At 37.2% G+C, this 20,344-nt stretch overlaps 1 protein-coding gene across 1 annotated transcript in view; it reads right to left on the bottom strand.

Annotated features, from left to right (window-relative positions):
• Positions 1 to 20,344, bottom strand: part of TINAG (tubulointerstitial nephritis antigen) — an 80,439-nt gene that overhangs the window by 3,753 nt on the left and 56,342 nt on the right. Inside the window, exons 10-12 of the mRNA XM_018558857.1 lie at positions 15,959 to 16,079; positions 8,827 to 8,866; positions 1,101 to 1,235 (exon numbers count right to left, since the gene is read on the bottom strand). Coding sequence (XP_018414359.1) covers positions 1,101 to 1,235; positions 8,827 to 8,866; positions 15,959 to 16,079 — 296 coding nt within the window. The remainder of the gene's footprint in view (positions 1 to 1,100; positions 1,236 to 8,826; positions 8,867 to 15,958; positions 16,080 to 20,344) is intronic.

Here is a 20,344-nt window from a genome sequence, read left to right as displayed (position 1 = left end):
GGGGGGGGGAATTATGTTATGCTTATCCCTGCTGGTTATTTTTGCCATTGTTATTGCGATGCTATTGGTATGTTATTTTGTGTTGTACAAAACCTAATAAAACTTTTGAAAATGCACATAAACACTTGGCTGCCTCTAGCATGTACTGTATGTTTATACTGGAATCTATGAGAAACATGATCAAATAGTGCCTGCATATTTGGCTGCCTACTAAAGACTATGGTCACCTTAATATCCCAATTCTGAAAAAAAATGTGACATTGTAAGGCTTTGCTGACTTTATATCAGTCTCTTGCAGGCAGTTGTGCTGCAATTAAAGGATACAAGCTGATAAGAGGAGAGGACAGAGTGACAGAAAGATGAGCTCATCAGTGTACTGCTTCTCCTTTTGCTGTCCAGTCACAGAATGCAGATGGGGTGGAAATCTGTAAGTGAAAATGAAACTGCAGCAGATAATCATCAGCTTTCCTTCCTGCTAGACAGGGCTTTGTAAACCTTAGAACTAGGTGGACAAAAAAAACCCAATCCTTTGATAGGTAAACAGCTCTCTTATATATTTATTTATTGTGTATGTTGCTGTTTGCCTTGAGTTCAGCTTTAATGGAAATGATTGATTCTGGTAGAGATTAAACATATTGGCATTCACATAATTGCATTTTTATTTCACAGGCATTTCATAGTGATCAACTCTAATATTAATAAGAATGGTAATACAGTCTCTTTTTGCAAACAAAAACAACAGCTGATGTAAATAAAAAAAATCAGTGTGTCAATGCTGTGAATACATTATCAGTTAATCTTCAACATTACTTACTTATTGGTATATGCATATTACTGCACATTCCAGAAAACTGAAAGGTTTTCCATACCTCCACCAGATTATTCTGATTGCTTTCCTGTGCATTTTTATGTAAATTATGCTATTATGAGCTTTGCAAGAGAAAAAGAAATTGTGAAATGCTATCTATTTCGAGTATTTGACTAGCTTCCCGCTGAATCATTTCTCTAGCACTAATAATATTTGGATTTCATTAAAAATAAAATGATATAGTTAACAGGTCACCATCATTTTTTTTGATTGATTCATTAAAATATATTACTCATTCATAAAAATTGGTATTAACATGACACCAAGCTGCTATGATTAGGCTTTCAATTCCACACTCATTTTTTCCACGATGAATTCTGAAATATCCATTTTCACCCCAAGAGTTTCCCCATGAATTTGCAACGATCTGAAACAGATTAATAATTTAAAAAAATATTCAGTTTTCTGTAAGTTAGCATTTTCCTTTGCACTTTAAGGCCATTTAAAATTCACACTAGGCTACTGACATAATTGTCATATTTATTAGTACCTATGCAACTATTACCAGTGACACTTTCAAGATTAAAACTGCCTGGATGTCATATTGACCCTTCAGCTTCATTACTTACTTTGTTACTGGACTAAAACAAGAATACAGTCATTAAAACCAGAACTTCTGACCTGTTTGCATGATCTAAGTCCATGAGTCAATAAGTAAAGAAACTATGCAAACAACATGACAGCAAGACAACTGTAAATTGCAAACCAACTTTCTGTGTCAGGGATTGAAGAGTTAAAAAAAAACCTTGCCCGGTTAACCCACACCAGTGTCTTCCTTTTATGTCTTCCATTATGAAAAGACCCTTCCACAACAGAGACAGCCCTCAGGCAAATGTTTTTTTTTCTGATCTGAGTGCCATAGCCTTGGTCCAATTATTATGACATATATCTCTGGTCTTTAGAACCAGGACACTGGCACTGTTAGACCTCTATCCGTTTAGTGGCATTTAGCACTGGTTGGTCAACTACTCAGTACAATATGTTCCTGTAGTGGTAGGAATAATTGTACAAGTTGGTTTACAATAGGAGACATCTCCAGCTACTGGAGCCATGAGAAACCATTTGGTGATTTCACTATACAGCATCTACTAGAAAGTTCAACATCAATATCAAAACATCAGTTTAGCCTTTTTACACACTGTAGTTAAAAAAACACACATTTATAAAGTACAGCAATGTACTTTACCAATGTGCTCTACACTTTTGGACTCTGAAGCTATCAGAACACATTGAAAATGAATGAATGTTTGTTTGAATAAAAAAAAAAAGACAGTAGGAGAGACACATCAAAGCCACATAATCAGCCCTCCTCCTATCATGGAGCTCTCCCTGCTCAGTGGAGCAAACTCAATGGGGCTTTTCTAACTAGGCATCATGACCAATATTATGAATGGAATGGGCCACAATATTCGTAAAGTAGTGGTAGATAACATAGAGTGGATAGTGATATCTGCTCTCCATTATCCAATCATGTAAAAACAAATTCATGTTTACTTTGAATGTCCAATCGAGTGCAGATACTTTTCACATGCTTGGATAATAATAATAATAAAAATAATAAAGTAATTATTCACGCAATTATTTGAGCGATCATTCTCAGCTCCTTTAGTAAATTAGCACAAACGTGCATAAATTACACTTGCCAATTTCCTTATGTAACAAATGACTGTTGGATAATGCTACTAAGATGACAAAAATGTAATTATTCATCAGCATTGACAGCTCTCACATTACAAAAGAATAATTGTGTGTCTTGCTGCTCTTTTAAAACAGGGCAAACAAGTTATAATGGCTTTAAACATAGTTATAACATCATGTATGGCTTCACGCTCTCAATATTTAATCAACAAAACTTGCAAAACAAATGCACAGAAGTTAAAAAATACAATTTGCTTCACTTGCTTATTGCCTGTTTGAAAGTAAGAAAGAAAATGAAGCATTGTTAGCAATATCTTTATTACTTAAAGTGCAACAGAAGTCCAAACCTTTTTCAAATTTTTAAATAGATTGGCAAGAGACTAGAACGACTGTCAAGTTTTTACTGCTAACTATCACCCAAAATCAAAAATTATTTTTGGGACAGGATGTTGAATGTTAGTTACTTTGCGGCGTAATGGGCGCAATCGTCGTTTTCGCAGGTATGCGCACCTGACGCATGTTTACATGCGTTTGTATGTAGGGGTGGGGACTTTTTAAAAAATTGTTTTTTTAATTCTTTTTTATGTGTAACTTTAAAAAAAAATTTTGGGGAAACTTTTAATTTGTTTTCTATTTTTTTTTCACTTAACTTTATTGTTATCACAGAGGGGGCTGAGAAACCCCTCTATGTGATAGCAAGGACAGAGGAGTCAACGCTGGATCGGAGACCCACAGCAGCGCTGGAGAGAAGGCTGAAAATGACAGGATGCCGAACAGCAGTGAGTGAATTGGGCGGAGCTAGTAGTGACAGCTAGCTACGCCCAACGGTTTTCTATTGGCCGGGACCAGCTGTTATTACAATGAGAGCTCAGCGTGGCCGGCGGTGATATCAAAGCCGGCTCCACTAAGCTTTCATTGTAAAGACAGATCGGCGTCCCCTGGTTACATGGTAACCAGGGGATGCTGTTCTGTCATTACAATGAGAGCTTAGCAGAGCCGGCTTTGATATCACCGCCGGCTCCGCTAAGCTCTCATGACAGTTAGCTCAGCGTCCCCTGGTCACTAGGATGCTGAACTGTCATTACACACTGAGAACTCAGCGGAGCCGCCGTGATATCATGGCGGCTCTGCCGAGTTCTCATTGTAATGACAGATTAGCGTCCCCTGGTTACCTGGTAACCAGGGGATGCTGATCTGTCAATGCAAGTGGCCGGAGCCAGCCGTGAGATGATGGCTGGCTCCGCCCAGCTTTCAGTAGCAGGCTTTCAGCCGGCCGATGGCTGGCCAGCTTCGGATTTCCCCTCGGCATATGCCTTCGGCTCAACTGAGCCGCTCGGCTAAGTTTGGGAGCTGTACGGGCTATTGTGAATAGCCCGTACAGCAGCCCTTCGGTTCTACTGAACCGAAGGGGTCCTGGGGCCGAAGCTAGCTGAAGGATCGGCCGAAGCTATGGCTAGATCCTTCGGCTGCTTTGTGAATAGACCCCAATGCAATGTAAAAGATGAGGTGAATTATGTCATCGTATGAGTAGTTTACAAGTCCTTTTGTTGACTTAAATTTCCTATGCTATGGGTAAGAATTTGGTATTTTTTAATTGCCTGATCACTGAGGCTAATCTTTAATTCCTTTTCCTTATTTCTAAAGTACAATAGTGGGCTTGAAAATTGTTCTATTATTTATATTTTGTTCATTTCACATGCTTCTCTTGGTTTTCTATTACACTTTAGAAATTAAACAATAGCAGATATTGAAGCCATGTTCCTCTAATTTGAGTTTGTGCTACCATCAATTGTGATTTTTTTTTTTTAAATTTATGTTCTATTAATGCTTGTACAGTATGTTCTGTTCAAAGCTTGTAGTAAAATAGGGTTTATCTTTTCTCCAACTGAAGAACTTTTTCTTCTTTTGTCCAGGAAAAAATTCCAAATATATAATATTGGTTTTAGTCCATCATAAGAAGAAATATATTGCCTGATCACTGAGGCTAATCTGCAATTCTTTTTCCTTTTTAAAAAAAAAGTACAATAGTGGGCTTGAAGATTGTTCTTTTATTGATATTTTATTCATTTCACATGCATTCCCCTCTTCAATACATATATTTTCAAAAGAAGTTAATTCTCTATATATATTTCCTTGGTTTTTTATTATATTTTAGAAATCAAACAATAGCAGATATTGAAGCATGGTTCTTCTAATTTGAGTTTGTGCTACCATCAATTGTGATTTTTTTTAAATATATATGTTCTATTAATGCTTGTACGGTATGTTCTGTTCAAAGCTTGTAGTAAAAGATGGTTAATCTTTTCTCCAATTGAAGAACTTTTTCCTCTTTTGTCCAGGAAAAAATTCCAAATATATAATATTGGTTTTAGTCCAAAATAAGAAGAAATATATGAATGCGTTAAGACAGGGGTCCTCAAACTTTTTAAACATGGGGCAAGTTCACTGTCTCTCAGACATTGCTGGGGGTCGGATCATCGTTTGAAAAACAGGGGGGCGTGGCTGTGGTGCCACAACACCACGCCCCCTCCCGTCCCAGAACAAAGGGGGAACGTTAGTGAGCAATTGCTGTGCGTTCCAGCAGTTGCTGCTCTGGTGTGAATAAGCCCTTACTTAGAGGGTATATATATAAATATTTTTTACAACTTCTTTAATAAACAAAACATTTTTTAATACAATTCATTTCTCTTAGCCTGGAACATGTGCTGGCATGATTTCTTATTATTTTCAACAGCTCAGGTATTTGTTATTTTTTACAATATTTGGGCATGTAGACTGCCCTGTCTTACCTCTCTACAGTGGCGTGCAGCTTTGGGAGAGGCAGGGAGATGACATCACTTCATACCCCAGTTCTCTTCTTATTGGCCGCCCTACAATAGCCTGTGCTTGCATGCACGGAAAGTTGGAGGGGCACAGCCGCACTGGCGTTACGCTGCTAAAGGAACCAAGGCATTTGGTTTGCCTCGGCATGCGCCCTGAGATTAAAGGGCGCAGCCGCGCAGGCCGAACACAGAAGCTGCCAAGCTTCCGGAACAGCCTGTGTGTCTTCCCTGACACCCAGGGTGATTTCTGTCTGGACCCCGCGGGTGGGCGGGTGGCCAGCCGGCCGATTGATTACTATATGTTGTTTAGGACGGCTGGGCCCATTTTAATTGCTTGAAGACCAGGTGTTTAGACCCTCTTACCATCCAGGCCATTTTTCAGTATTCATCGCTGCGGGAATTTGATTGACATGTATTCCGTCTTGCAACGCTGCACTGAAATAATTTTTATACCATTTTTTGGGGAAAGATAGAGCTTTTTTTTTTACATTGTGTCTTGTACCGACCTCCCTCTGATCCCCTGTGACAGAGACACTATGCTGGTCCCCGGCCCAGCGGAGCCCGGGATCAGCGTGACAACGGGAGGGGGGACATGGGCCGACCGACCATACAAGCGATCCGCCGGCTCTACAGCCGGCGGATCACTTGTATGTTAACAGGCATCGCTGCCTGTTTTTAAATTGACTGGATTTCCCGCTTGCGCAAGTGGGCGTGGCTTATCTAGAGAGCTGCCGGCCTTGTTTTACAACGGCCGGCCGGGAGGTAGTAAAGGTAGGGGCCTGCAGCTCTCCGGCCTTAACACCCGAACGGGCTGGGCCAAGGACCCTGGTGGGCCGGATGTGGCCCGCGGGCCGTAGTTTGAGGACCCCTGCATTAAGATATCAGGAAAAGTGTATCTTTTTATAGTTCTTTGGGGGTATCATTACCTGAAAAAACAACATTGGTGCCATCTCTCTTTCTATCTCTATCAACATTTTACCATTAATGCTGTTAACCTATCCACTAAATATCATAGATGCGAGCCTTAAAATAAATTTCAAAATTTAGATGTCCCACTCCACTTTCTTTCTGCCTGTTCAGAATACTATATTTTAATCTAGGTCAATATTAATTTCATATATATTTAAGTACAGTCATTCAATAAACGGAGGAAGAAAATTTTGTTAGCTGTATTAGTATCATTTAAAGAAAAATAGAGAAAGTTGGGTAATATTACCATTTCACACAGCAATATGCTACTAAACCATGGATGGTTATACTTTTTCCATAATTGAAGCCTCACTATTGTACTAGTGAATAAAACTCTACAATTTAAATTATGAACCTTTTTTTAGATTTCCTGAAATTTAAATCACTAGGTATTGTATATTTTCACTTTGCTAGGAGATTTTCATTTTGCAAGGGAATTTTCCCTTAGCTTTGTGAATGTGGTGTACATTTGCTTTAGGTAAAGAATACCCAATCATGTGCTAGGTCAAATGAGCTTTATTTAATTCACTAAGCTAAAGGAAAATTCCCTTGCAAAGTAAGTGGCTTATTTATATTTAATAAATCAATTATTTGTATTATGTTTAGCTCCCTATTTAAAAACATTCCTTACTGTTTTTTGTTTATCAATTGTGGCGTCCATAGTAGGAGCTTCATAGTTAATGTTTTAGTATTTGTCTTAAAGTCCACATTTGATAAAGATAGTTTGGGCAGTAGTTTTGATAGATAGTAAAGATAGTTTTGCCAGTAGTTTTGGCATTGATAAATCTTTATTTAGTTTGGGTGATACAACAATCTGCACTTCAAGAGATTGCTGCAGAAAGGAGCATATACCTGGTATATTATTACATTTCGGTTTTTAGATATTGAGTCATAAAAGAATTTATAAAAATGTATTTGTGAAACCATCTGGTCCTGGAATTTTATCCATCAGTAACCTTTTTTATCAATTTCATAATCTCTTCCTCTGAGACAGGTTTCTTCACCACTAAACTCTGTATTTTCAATGTGTTTCCAGCATTTTTATAAATTGTTTTATCCTAACCTATCTCTGACTGTATTTTTAAGCTGTATAAGATTTTATAATACAGTTCTAGAATTTAGCAATAAATGTGGCTGTTCTTTTTTTTAATGAGTCCCTCTTGCTACTTATTTCCATTATTTCAAAAATGGTTTCTGATTTCATCTCTTTGTCTAATTAAATATGTATTTACCAGGCTACATATTTGACCACGCTTTTAATTATTTCCTAGAATATTTGTCCATTTAAATAATTTTTATGATACTTTTAATAATATTTCCAAATTTTTCAGGAGCATTTTCAATTTATATTCCTTTTTGTAACAGAGCAGCATGGAAAAGAGGTTTAAACTCTTCACCATGCTACAAATTTGTTGTGTAATTTTATTTCTCATTGACCAATTTAATACATGGTGAGATGTAACAAAAATCTATTCCGCTATTACTTTCATGTGTGCATAATAAGTAAAATCTTACAAACTATGAACTTCTTTCTTTATTTTCTTTATTGTTAATATACAGACTTGTGATTTTCCTGAAGTTGTATCTAGTTGTGGCCCTAATACCATATTGAGACCCACTCCAAAAACTTTAATCCCTTCTGCAAATGTTGTCAATTTGTATTAACTATACATTATAAGAGAACTATGGCCCAACCTTTTTTACCATGGTTTTCTTAAGTGTCACAGGAGGACATGTACTAACGTCCTCCTGCAGTTTGCACTGGAGCTGGGACAGATCCCGACAATATTGTCAGGATACACCCCGATAACTGAATGACAGCATTGGAGGAACAGACAGGGAAAAGGGGAATTCCCGTGGGGAGCAGTGACAGACAGTCACCTCTCTCTGCAGGGAGATGATCAGGAACTGAGTGATCGGTGGTATGTGATCGCTCAGTTCTCGATCAATAGTGGTATTAGCTTGTCCCTTCAAATAAACAGCACACTTAATTGTTATTATGATACAATAAACCCTTTACATATACAAAAAACCTTCTTATGTTATCGGCTGTTTCTTCAATTTCTTGCATTTCCAGTTGGAATAAAATGGATTCACAAAACCACACTCTTTATTTTCTTATATAGATTTCTTATATTCATTAGAGCTACAAAACCAAGAAGGATAAAAGCCCTTTTTAATGGTGGGTATTTTTGTTAAAAGTAAATGTGTCTTTTGTAAAAAAATAATTTGTGCTCTCATTTTATGACTCATATAATATTTGTAAGCACTTTCTTAAAAAAACACAGAAAAACTACATCATAAACCAGTCTGAACCAATAATAACAATATTTAATTGTGCATTTTTAATTTGCACTATTAGTAGTAGTGCAAATTAAAATAGTAGTAGCCAATCAGAAAATAGATGCTTATAAAAGGACGAAACTCATTATTTTTTTTTTAAAAAGTATGCCCTGAAAGATACATCCCATTATTACCATTTATTAAGTAAAGTATTGGTCAATAGATGTCATGACATGTAAAACGTACCCAGAAGTTATCCTTTTCTGAGTTTCCTAGAGTCCCCCACCTACAAAAAGCATAACAAGCATGATTATACAATAATAAACATAAATAGTATGCAAATGTTACTTTTGCCCAATAGAAGAGGCATTATGATGTATGTTATGTCCTCCAAAAGTTTGCTTTGTGCACATCTCTGGCTAGCTTTACTTTGCTTGTAATAAACTGTGCTTGGTTATAAACAGGAGGATAAGCCATCTAGTTTTACTGCATAGTCCGATTTCACAAGTAAAATATGCTGTAGGGGTTCTTTGCTTTGACTATCAATCAGACAGAATGTATTTAAAGTGTATCTGAAACCAAAACTTTTTTTATACAGCTATAAGGAGTTAGAACTTTTGTTAGGTTTTTATTTTTGTCTGTTTTCCCTGCTAAGGAGATACATCATTGCTATTTGTCCTGGATACTACTGTCACTGGGATTGAAAGTGAGAAAATATCCAACATTGTGAGTTGTCAGTAAAACAAGAATAGACGGGAAGTCTCCCAGGGAGGCTTTTTGTTCTAGTGACTATGGAATAGATTTAGGTTTAGCTTGGATCTGGGTTCAAGCAAACCTAGGCTGTTTCACACTCCCACACCTGCCAAATTATTTGGACCAAATTGGCTAATTCACCAGCTTGAATCCCTGGCTACTATATTAAAATAGATAGGCATCATGGGTAATGTAATTGACCAAATTTGGCTATTGACCATATTTGGTCAATGACATCACCTGTACCCCTGTACTCATTCTCCTGGAAGGAGCAGATATCTGGGGGCCCTCATTCTTTTAAATGGGGCTTCTAAATGCCTTTATACACCCCCCACGACCCCCGTGTCCTTTTTATGGGACTGGGAGTGGGGAAAAGGCACTAGTCAACATTGGGACAAGACGTCTTGCAAAGGTAGAAGGCTTTAATTCCCCCTTGCAAGATATCCCCCATGTTAAAGGCCTGGTCTGGTTCAGGAAGGGGGCTGCATGATCACGTATCTCCCTTTCCTGGCCATCCAGTCTGCATGCGCACACAAGGGTCTGGTTGGAATTTTAAGCAAAACCCCATGCTTTTTTAAATGCATTCTATTAAAAGGCATTCATATGTCTGATTTTAGCTCTATAAATATCAGATTTCCCTATGAGGGATTGATATTATATATGTTTAATGTGCTGCAAATGTGCAAATTACTTATACTCAGAGATAATAATAAAATTAGTTCCAATCAGTGTATTTTGTGATACAGTAAATGGCAAATACAATCTAAATAATGCTAATTAATCTAATTGATTACTATATTGTCAATTATGGTTCTGTGCTTTCCAGGAAATTATAGATTAAAATACATTTATAGGAAACAATCCAAGTGCTATAAAAGAAAAATTTTCACTCTGATATAGAGCAGAGTGGAAAATGCAGAAAGTATGTTCGGGTTTTATAGTCAATGTAACATTTATCAAGCAGTGGAAAACAGACAGTTTTGCTTCAGACACATTTATGGTAGTCTGCATGGAACCTGTATGCAATTGGAACCTTTTAAAACTACCCTACAACTGAAAACTGCATTCAACACATTAGTACCCACATAAAATGAATTATTACATTGCAACCAACAATTAAACTGCTCAATGTTCATGTAGATTTCCTGACAGCTTGGTAATGGTTGCTACCCAGAGTTTCTATCTTTTTATGTACCCTTAATACATAAATCTAAAAATTCATTTTTTTCCCCAGGAATCCAAACAACTCCAAAGATTTTTTTCCCATCATGTTACAAACATTTTATATTAAGCATCAAATTGAGCTTCTTGTAAGAACCTTTGGGTAGCTATTTTGTTTGTTCTTGATTACTAAAGAATACAAGGTTAACATCATTTTTATATGTGACTTTAGAAATGGGTTGTATAGATGTTCAATCTCCCTTAAATATGGGGTCTGCCATTGTTGAACCTCATTTAAAAATGCTAGTTGCCTGATGGTATCTGGGTTTAATCCTTTTGACTCTGGCTAAAAACTGACTGTGTCTGGTTTTAATCCTTTTGAGTCACAAACCTGCGCATTTATACATGCTGTAAAAACAGTCAGAATTCATATTAGTCACTTGCACGGTTCGTCTTGCCAGATGAAGGGGCCATACCAGATTCCGAAACCTTGCTTTGTACTTGTGAGGCCATGTGTATCTGACGTCAAGAACGGATTGATGCATTAGACCTAGGTGTGCGAGTGACTACTTTTATCCAGCAAAAAGATACCAATGTTAATAGTACTGAAATGTGAGTTCCCACCAAGACCAGTGATCTATCATTACAAGTGACTTTGAGAAGAAGTGAAACAGATCTGGAAGAATCTACAAATATTAATGCAAATTGAGCTCTGCAGTTTAGTTCATTACATCTAAATATATCACTTTTTAATTAACATATATTACAATCTTATTAGTAAGTACTTTTTTATTGTTTAAATTTTAGCTGCAAGATTCACTAATGCTCTTGTACCAGTCCAGAGGTGGACAATTATTTTAAATGATTACTAATATTAAGAATGACAAATTATTACATATGAAATATTGTCTACTGAGATCTATGAGAAACCATGTCATTAGGGGACTGAGAAGAATGGTACACTTACATCTTATAGACTGGTCTATGTTAGTAAGATCGGAACTAGGTTGGAACTATTGTAGTTTTGTATTGTAGGTTTTTATTTTACCTGATAGCTTGATGTATGTCTGTCTTCAGACATAATAATGCCTATAATTTATCAATATTGCAGAACTAATAGCCAGCGCTCTAGTTATGAGGTGCACAAGCTGCAAATCAAAACCCATAATAGGGTAAACCATGAATCTACCCAGTCTATTTCAGTCTATTGGGAAATCCAACCAACTAGGTTCTTGAGATCTAGGACAGTGTCAATATAACAGTTATAGAACAGAATGGCATACACACACATTTCTTAACATTAAAAAGGTTGTGAGATTCTCATCTTATTATTATTGCTTATTAACCAAACCTAAAAATAGTTAAAATTAGAGTGGATGCCCAAAAACATGTTTATTTTATTTTACCCTGAAAGACTCTTCACCCTTACAACAACAAAAAAGAAGATGAATGGTAAAAATATAGCACATCGTTTAAATATACATTTCTAATCAAAGCAGAAAATTAATGCTTATTAATGCAGAATATTAACTGCTAAAAAAGAACTGATATCCACAGACTGATTTGTTAGGGGCATTACAAAATATATAAATATATATAGATTTATAAATTAGCAACATTGCTCACTCGAGTAATGGCATATTAATTGTAAGAAAAAGCTATGTATGTGGCCATCAGAAATAAATTTTTCTATTATCGCCTTAGTCCTGAGGCAAAGGGTCTACCGATACAAAGCCCCCTGTGCCTCAGGTCTAAGGTTCTAATAGAAAATGTGTTTGTGACATTTAGTGTGCAGTACTACAACCAACTCACCTTGCCTCAAGAGTGATTACTGGCCAACAGAAAAAAATAAACATGGAAGGATAAAATAACATAAGCAATATATTATTATCCATTGCCAAATGAGACGTTAGGCCACCATTTTGCATTTGGAGGTCTGAACTGTCTGTACTGATAAAAAGTAAAATTACTTTGATTATTTGGGGGATCACAAAAGTAGGCATTCCCTTTGTGCTCTGTGTTCCAGAACTTAGTACAACTATTTTTTTATGTTTAAATCTGCTGTCAATGTATATAAAAGGAAATGTAGAAATATTATCCTAGAATATGAGAACATAATGTGTCACAATCTGGGATCAGGCTTGGAATCCAGTAGCTGAGACAGCAGTCAAGTTTGTTGCATAAACAGGCTGGGTTTTGTACACTAGTAATCAGTAACAGTATAGGAGTAGTCAGAAGCTTGTCAGTAATCAAGCCAAAGTCGATAGGCAAAGGTATTAGATTCGAAGTGGAAGGCGATAAACAAAGTTAGTGAATCAGCAGCCAAGGGTTGGTACATGGGTAGCGGTAAAAAGTAGGGATGTCCCGATACCGATGCTAGCATCGGAATCGGGCCCGATACAGGGCATTTTGACAAGTACTTGTACTTGTCAAAATGCCCCGAAGCCTAGCGCCGAAGCTTGCGCTACGGTTTTTTTTTATTACTTACCTCGCCGATCATTGTATATGTACTATGGATCATGATTTAACCTATTCATGTTAGCAGGGCAGAATTGTGAGCGCCTCCTACAAGCTGAGCACCGGGATGCGATGCAGCAATCCTGCCCAGCGCCAACTACGAGAGGCACCGCGTGAGGCAACAGGGATCGGAGTGAAACTGTGAGTAAGGGAAGCTGGGACGGGGCTGGCTGTAAATCTATTGCTATAGTGTACTGGACGTGTGTAATGTATATGTAATACATATATACAGAATACACCTCCACTACACTCCAGCAATAGAGTTACAATTCTCCGCTGCTAACATGAATAGGTTAAACCATGATCCATAGTACATAACATGTAGTTGTACTATGGATCATTTAAAGTCACCTGTCCCTTTAATAAAAAGTATCGGTAATTGGTATCGACAAGTACTTGAGGGGATGTACTTGTACTTGTACTTGGGCCTGAAAAAGTGGCATCGGGACATCCCTAGTAAAAAGGATGCAATTTAGCAGTAACAACAGAAAACAATATACTGGCAGAAGCACAATAATCAGAGGCATGCCTAAAATAGAAAGTTCAGGCGAGGAGTGAGGAGTTTAGGGCTCAGCAGAAAACTGGGTTTAACTGAAGATTGAACAAGAGATCAGGCAAGGAAGAGCTACTGTCAGACACAGTCGAGAACCTGGGTTTAGATCCTGAGCCTGAAGTTATGAGAAAATATTGTTTGTACCATAGGTTGCAACTGGTCTTAACAATGCAATCATTAGACTTAGTGGGGTTGATTTACTAATGTCAAATAGACTGTTCACTTTACAAGGGAATTTGCACTTTGCAGGGGAAGTTTTCCTTTGCTTGATGAGTGTGGTGCAAGCAACAAAAAAAAAACCTGTATTTTTGCTTTCACTTGATTAAGGGACAGAAGTCAGCAGAGCTTCACCTTGGTCACTAAACTAAGGGGAAACTTTCCTGCAAAGTGCAAATTCCCTTTGAGCAGACCGTTTGACTTTAATAAATCAACCCCAATGTCTCTTAACCTCCCTGGCAGTATTCCCGAGTCTGACTCGGGGTTAACTTTCAGTACCAGGAGCGGTAACCCCGAGCCAGACTCGGGATTGCACAGAAAAGTGACACATACCTTGCCCCTGTGAGCCCCGCGGTGTCCTCTGATGTACGCTGCCGGCATCTGAGTTTTACTTTTGTTTTCGGGCGTCACAGCGGGTGGCTGAGCCGGCGGGAAATTCAAAAGTGAAAAATGACATTTACACAGAATACACAGAATATAATGCAATCTGCTATAATTACACTTATGTATCAAACTATTTCACTTCAATTTTGTCCCTAGAGCTTTGTCCAGTGCCCTGCCTGCACTTTGTTGTTCTTTCTGCCTGGAAACTTGTAAACGTCCATGGCATCCAAAAAGCGTCCCCTTAGGTCAAAAGCGGCTTTAGACCAGGTAGAAAACAGTGATAGTAAATTAGAATCACTTGCAGTTGGGAAATTCATCATCAGACACTGAAAGTGACTTTCAGTGTCTGATGACGAATTTCCCAACGGATTGCTATCGCTCAATTCTGCAAGTGATTCTAATTCTGTGAGCGACAATTCTGTGACCGAGCTCAGTGATGTGTGAACTTGGTACTTTATTGACTGTGGTACGGATCAGGCAGTGCCCCCAGAATTCCCATTTACTGGACCATTTTTTATTTATATTATATTATAATTTCTTATAATTATTTATAATTTATTATATTATAATGTTTTAACTTTGTGTTTCAAACTTTATCATACCTGGGATGTCTACTGGACTCTTGTTTGGACAAATTAAGGTGAGTTATTCCTAAGATTTACTAAGAATTACAGGCCTACAATATAAAACATCAAATTTCCATGAAAAACAATGTACCGCTTTTGGATGCTAAAATCCTGAATAATCATACCGCCAGGGAGGTTAACAGATTGCTGCCCTTGCCAGTACTCCTTTCATGTTTAATAACTGGCAACAGAGAGTGAGGTTTGAAAGCATCTTTTAGATTTCTCAAAACATACAGTCTTTAGTATGTATGAAATAAACTCCTTTCTGTGGCCTTTTTCATTCTTTTTCTCTTTACCATTTATGTGCAATAAATTATCTAAAGGATATCAATACAATTTTTATGAAAAATGTATTCAACATATATATTTGCTACACAAGCATTTTTGCTGAAAACCTTGCAATGAATGTAACTGACCAGTGGTTGATTTTTTATTATTTCATAGAAAAGATAATTTGTAAATGTGATGTTTTGAGAAGATACAGTTAGGCTGATTTACTAAAGAAGTTGAGAAAGTTTACTGCAAAATTGTGAACATTCACGTTAATTATCCATTATTGTGAAAAGCAAATTTCAAGTTCACTTTGAATATCCAATCATGTGTAGATACATTTCACAATAACCCTAATTTGTTAAAGGAGTTGAGAATCTTGAATGCAATGCATTTGATTATCCAATCTTCTTAAAAGAAAAATTCCTGTTCATTGTATTCCACCTAAAATTTCTGTTTTATGTATTTCTCCAGCAAATCAATGGGTATTTAAAGTAAACACAGTTACAATTTATGAGGTGAAGATTCTCAACTTCTTTAACAAATCAGCCTCATTCTATTATGAGAAATACAGTATATTGTTTAACTTACAGTATATCATTTTATCACAACTATCAATGTATATTATGTTGAAAATATGAAAACATTGAAAATATTTGAATGAAGGGTTTATTGAATAAACCAGTGCAAGAGCAGTAATGATGATAGGCAAAGTATATAAATCTATAAATCAGTGATTTGATATTTCTGACTAGTTCCCCAAAGATCTTTGCACCTTGTACATTATTACTGTTCTTTGCACTGCCTTACCGATTACACCTGAATATCTCTTTTGAATGTTATGTATTTTAAATCCTTTTCCCTTTCTTGTTGAAATCCCAGTGAAACATTGCCTTACCCAATAATTTTAGCGGAATGCGTGACTCGCAGATGCCTATCAGATGGGTTTTTGTCCAGTCCACTGTATTTGTAGATCCCAGATTTATAGAGGAAAAAATCTTCATATACTGTCATAACCGCTGAAAACAAATAAAAAAACCCTGATCATTTTGAAGTTTATTGTTAGTTTGATTCTTAAAAGCGGTCTGTCAGGAAAAACATATAGCAGTTGCCAATGTTAATTTGATTTGAAATGTGCAGGGCCTTGGCCTGTCATCCAAGTCCTTCCTTCACTACATACAGGTATGTGCAACATTTTATTGGTTGCATGGTCATTGAACCAATAAGTAGTGCTGCAAAAGACAGCTTTTGAGCTTACACTTATCAGCAAAAACAAATCTTTTATTCCCATTTGCTATAAGGTTTTATAACTATTCTCAATTGGGCACTGGATTGGCACTTCAATGCCACAAAAACAGGATGGGTCTATTTAAAGTCTGCATTAAGCCATAGACATCTACATTTGAATCCCCAAATCCCAAAATAACACTTCAGCAGCTTTATGACTTAACTTCCTCTCACAAAATCAGTATATCAGGCCTGAGAATTTCACCCCTAAACCTATGCTATTCATATAAAAACTAAATCCACTTGAAAACTGTTCTATGACAAATGTGCATCACTAATGGGTGTGTCAACCTTAAGCAAACACTGGTTATCGTTACCTTTTCCTGGTCCACCAGGATAGATCAGAGAACATTAACTAAACTGCTGACTTCCTGACAAACAATCATGCAAGGTGATAGCACTAGCTCGTGTCTTGTCCTTCAGTACAAAAATAGAGGAATCAAACTTTAAATTCTTAGCATGTTGATATAAAACACCTACACCAGATAGATGCTGGAGAGGTGCGGGCAAACGTGTTCTTTCAACCACCATATTGCTCAAATGTACTCTGACACTGATAGGTAGATATCAAAATTCCCTCACTCTGCCTTCCTAAGGTCACAACGAGCCTTATCCGAAACACTGGAGACAATTGTCCACACCCTCAAAGAAAGAATGGTTGCTGAGGTTCAATCAACTCTGCATTATGGAAGCAATTATACATGACAAACAGTACATCTCTTATGAAATCTACAAAATCTGGATTGGTTAGTCAGAATATAAATCCAATTACATATATTTGTACATCTCCCAAGAGATGGTTTCCTTGAGAGAGCGGAAACTAAGCATACATGCAATATTAACTATTAATTATCAGGTATTTTGATGTTCCATGATATTGTGGTATCCCACCCTGCTTTCTCCAATTCCCCAACCCTACCCCCATACCTAGTCCCCTTTCCCATGTTTAACCTAAAAGTTATTCAACCCATCAAAAACTCTGTTTGACAAGATGTTATCTTAAAAAGTAATTGTGCAAAGGGTCATGGAAGCCTCTACTTTTTTTATTTCTGTAACGTGGCAAGGCATGATTCTGCATGGTCTATTCATACCATTGTATGACATGCTTCAAAAACTCTGTATCACATACTTTTCTTTCTTTTTTTTTTTTTAAAGATTGTCTGCCTAATTTAGTAAGAAGATATATGCTGTCAGAGACATGTTTTTATTTCTTCAGGCTGCAAGCTGAAATATACGTGCACGTATATATGTGTCTAAACTTTGCAAAAAAATACTTTTTTTTTTAACTTCTCACAATATCAATAGGCAATAATGTGTGTAGCTGATAGAGACACTGACGCTTACTCTGTAAACTTAGCAAGAGTAATACATTTCTCACCGTATCCTGAAACAACACATGGACAAGAATGGTTTACATTTTTGTTTTAATACCAAAAAAGCACTTCTATATTTGGTAGGCAACATCACAAAATTGCAACAGAAAGGGTGTCAACTTTCCTTAATCTTACATGTCCCTTTACTTTTCCATTTCTTTCCCTACTCGGACCTTTAGTTGCTGATCCTAAAACTGAACTCAGCCTGACCCAAAGTGTGTGTGACAATGGTCATGTCAATAATCCTGAGCCAGTAAGTTATAATAAGAAAAAAACATGTCAGCCTGTGGTTAACACTACATACAGTATTAGGAAGTACACTGCATGCAAAGGGACAAGAATAAACATCAGCTGTACTGCACTGTGGCTGACATGAGTATGACAATGTATGAGAGCATGGCTTTGTAATACACACATTACATTTTCGATGAGTTCTGGGCAACAAACTGATTAACTCAGGTTCACTTACACTTCCATCCTGTGCTTCTGCAGTTGTCTTTGGCAGAGTTGTGTCTATGACACAAATCCTACTGACTTGTGCCAAAGCACACGAAAGCACAAGGAGGAATGGGTGGGCTTGCAAGGCACATTGGAGTTAAAGATAAAATCCTATCCAACTCAAACTGATGTGTTTGCACAGTGTAAAGTAATTAAAACAATAATATTTCAAATATCTGATTATATACAGTGTGCATATATATATATATTTATATATATATATGACATACAGAAATAATTTGGAGATATGGAGGCACATAGAGCCATGCTAGGGGCACTGGGGTACCCTTAGAGTATTCATAACATTCATTTCAAAGCTTTAAATATAGTGTATTATGTGTATTATGTCTTTTTGAGAGAGGCCTGGAAACTAACTCGCTTGCTTCCTATTGACTTACATTATATACTAAGTTTCAATTTATATCACTTTCTATTTGCAACCATTCCTTCTAGAGCCTAGCCCTGATGTAAATCGAGGGCCACCTGTATATGTATATATATCTAGATATATATAAAAATTACTGTGATTCCAATATGACCCATTCTTTCTTTATAAGTAAGAACAAATGATTCATCAGACCAAAATGTTTGAAAATGAAAATGTTTGAACGTTGGAAACATTCTGCACACGAAGCAACAGTTTTGTGTTTGTGTTGAATATAAAATCTTCATGCACAAATATTTAATAAGCCATTTATTCCGTCAGTATAGAGCATAGGATTTGAACTAAACCTGAATTCAGTCTGAATGTTGCCATGGCCATATTTGGTCAATGATATCACCAGCAACCCTAGCCCTTTGTTTATAATCCATCTGCTGGCCCGAGGAGCTGTCATTTACACTTGTTGAAGTGGTGTTGGCATGCTTCTAGTTTTGGGAGGGTTGGTGATTGCCATTCATCATTATTGATGAAGAGCTGTATTGCTGAACAATGTGATTGATGATGCATGTGCAGCATTGGACTTTTTTAATAAAGGTGTTGTCAAAAATGTCAGTGTCTTTATTTACTCTATTTTATAGGGAGTAGGGTTACCCCTTACTCATTTAGGTAGGGGGACACAAACATCTGGAGGTCCCCTTATTCCAGATTCTAATAAGCCCCCTGCCCTCAAAAGCTCACATTTTCTTGGGGACCAGTTGTCAGGAAGAGGCCTTTGTCCTCATTAGCATTTGAACAAGGTGCTGTGCCTGGGGGGGGTCCCCCTAGGGGCTGAAATTTGCATGCCCTCCTCTTCCCTGGCCAGTCACCAGGTTGCATACTCAGTTAAGGGTCTGGTATGGATTTTTGGGAGCCCACATCTTTTTTTTTTTTAGTCTTTCTTGCATGGGTCCACCCTAACATCCATAACATGGCCGAAGGGTATGGTATGAATTTTGGAGGTAACCTTGATTTGTGCATTGGGTCTATAATGTTTATGGATGGAATCTGTGTCCATTCATAAATGTCTGGTGTAGATGAAGGGGATCCTGGCTGCTTTTCAACATTGCTCCCTGCCAAAAAGATGTTTTTTTATTTATTACTTGCATGTGCTTTCTGGCAGCTCTAATGTGCCCAACCTCCCAATGGTTAGGGCATGTGGTCCGGTAAGTTTGTTTGGAGAGATTTAACTCTTTTTTTGCACAGGGTCCCGCTCAACTATCCATGTGAGATTACTATCTAGGAAAAGGGTCTGGTAATATTTTGTTTGGTTTTGTTTTTCCTCTACAGGGCATGTGGCCTGGTATGTTTTAGGAGGAAGGTTCAGGCTCACTGCCTCTTACTTGCCTTGCCACCCAGGCTGGATTTAAAAGGGAAAAAGAAACAAAAAGGGTGCTCAGGGTCTCCCAAAATCCAAACAAAACCCCTATCCTTAATAATAGTGTCATATGGAATTAGAGAGGGACCCCAGGCAAAAAAACCAAACAAAATAAAAAATAACTATTTATCAGACCCCTATCCAGCATCCAGCATCCAGCATGTGTCTATAACTGGGCTGCTTTGAAAAATGTGTGTATAAGATACATTTATAGATATATGTACACTAAAAATCTGAAATGTTTTTTGATGACACCTAGGCATTATTATTATTATTATTATATAGGATTTATATAATGCAAACAGTTTGCACAGCGCTTTAGAGGCGGGG

The sequence above is a fragment of the Nanorana parkeri genome, unplaced genomic scaffold (genome assembly GCF_000935625.1).
Source record: "Nanorana parkeri isolate BGI_ZX_2015 unplaced genomic scaffold, ASM93562v1 scaffold364, whole genome shotgun sequence".
NCBI lineage: Eukaryota > Metazoa > Chordata > Amphibia > Anura > Dicroglossidae > Nanorana > Nanorana parkeri.
The sequence above is the reverse complement of the archived record's forward strand: the minus strand, read 5'-3'. Positions and strand labels throughout refer to the sequence as shown.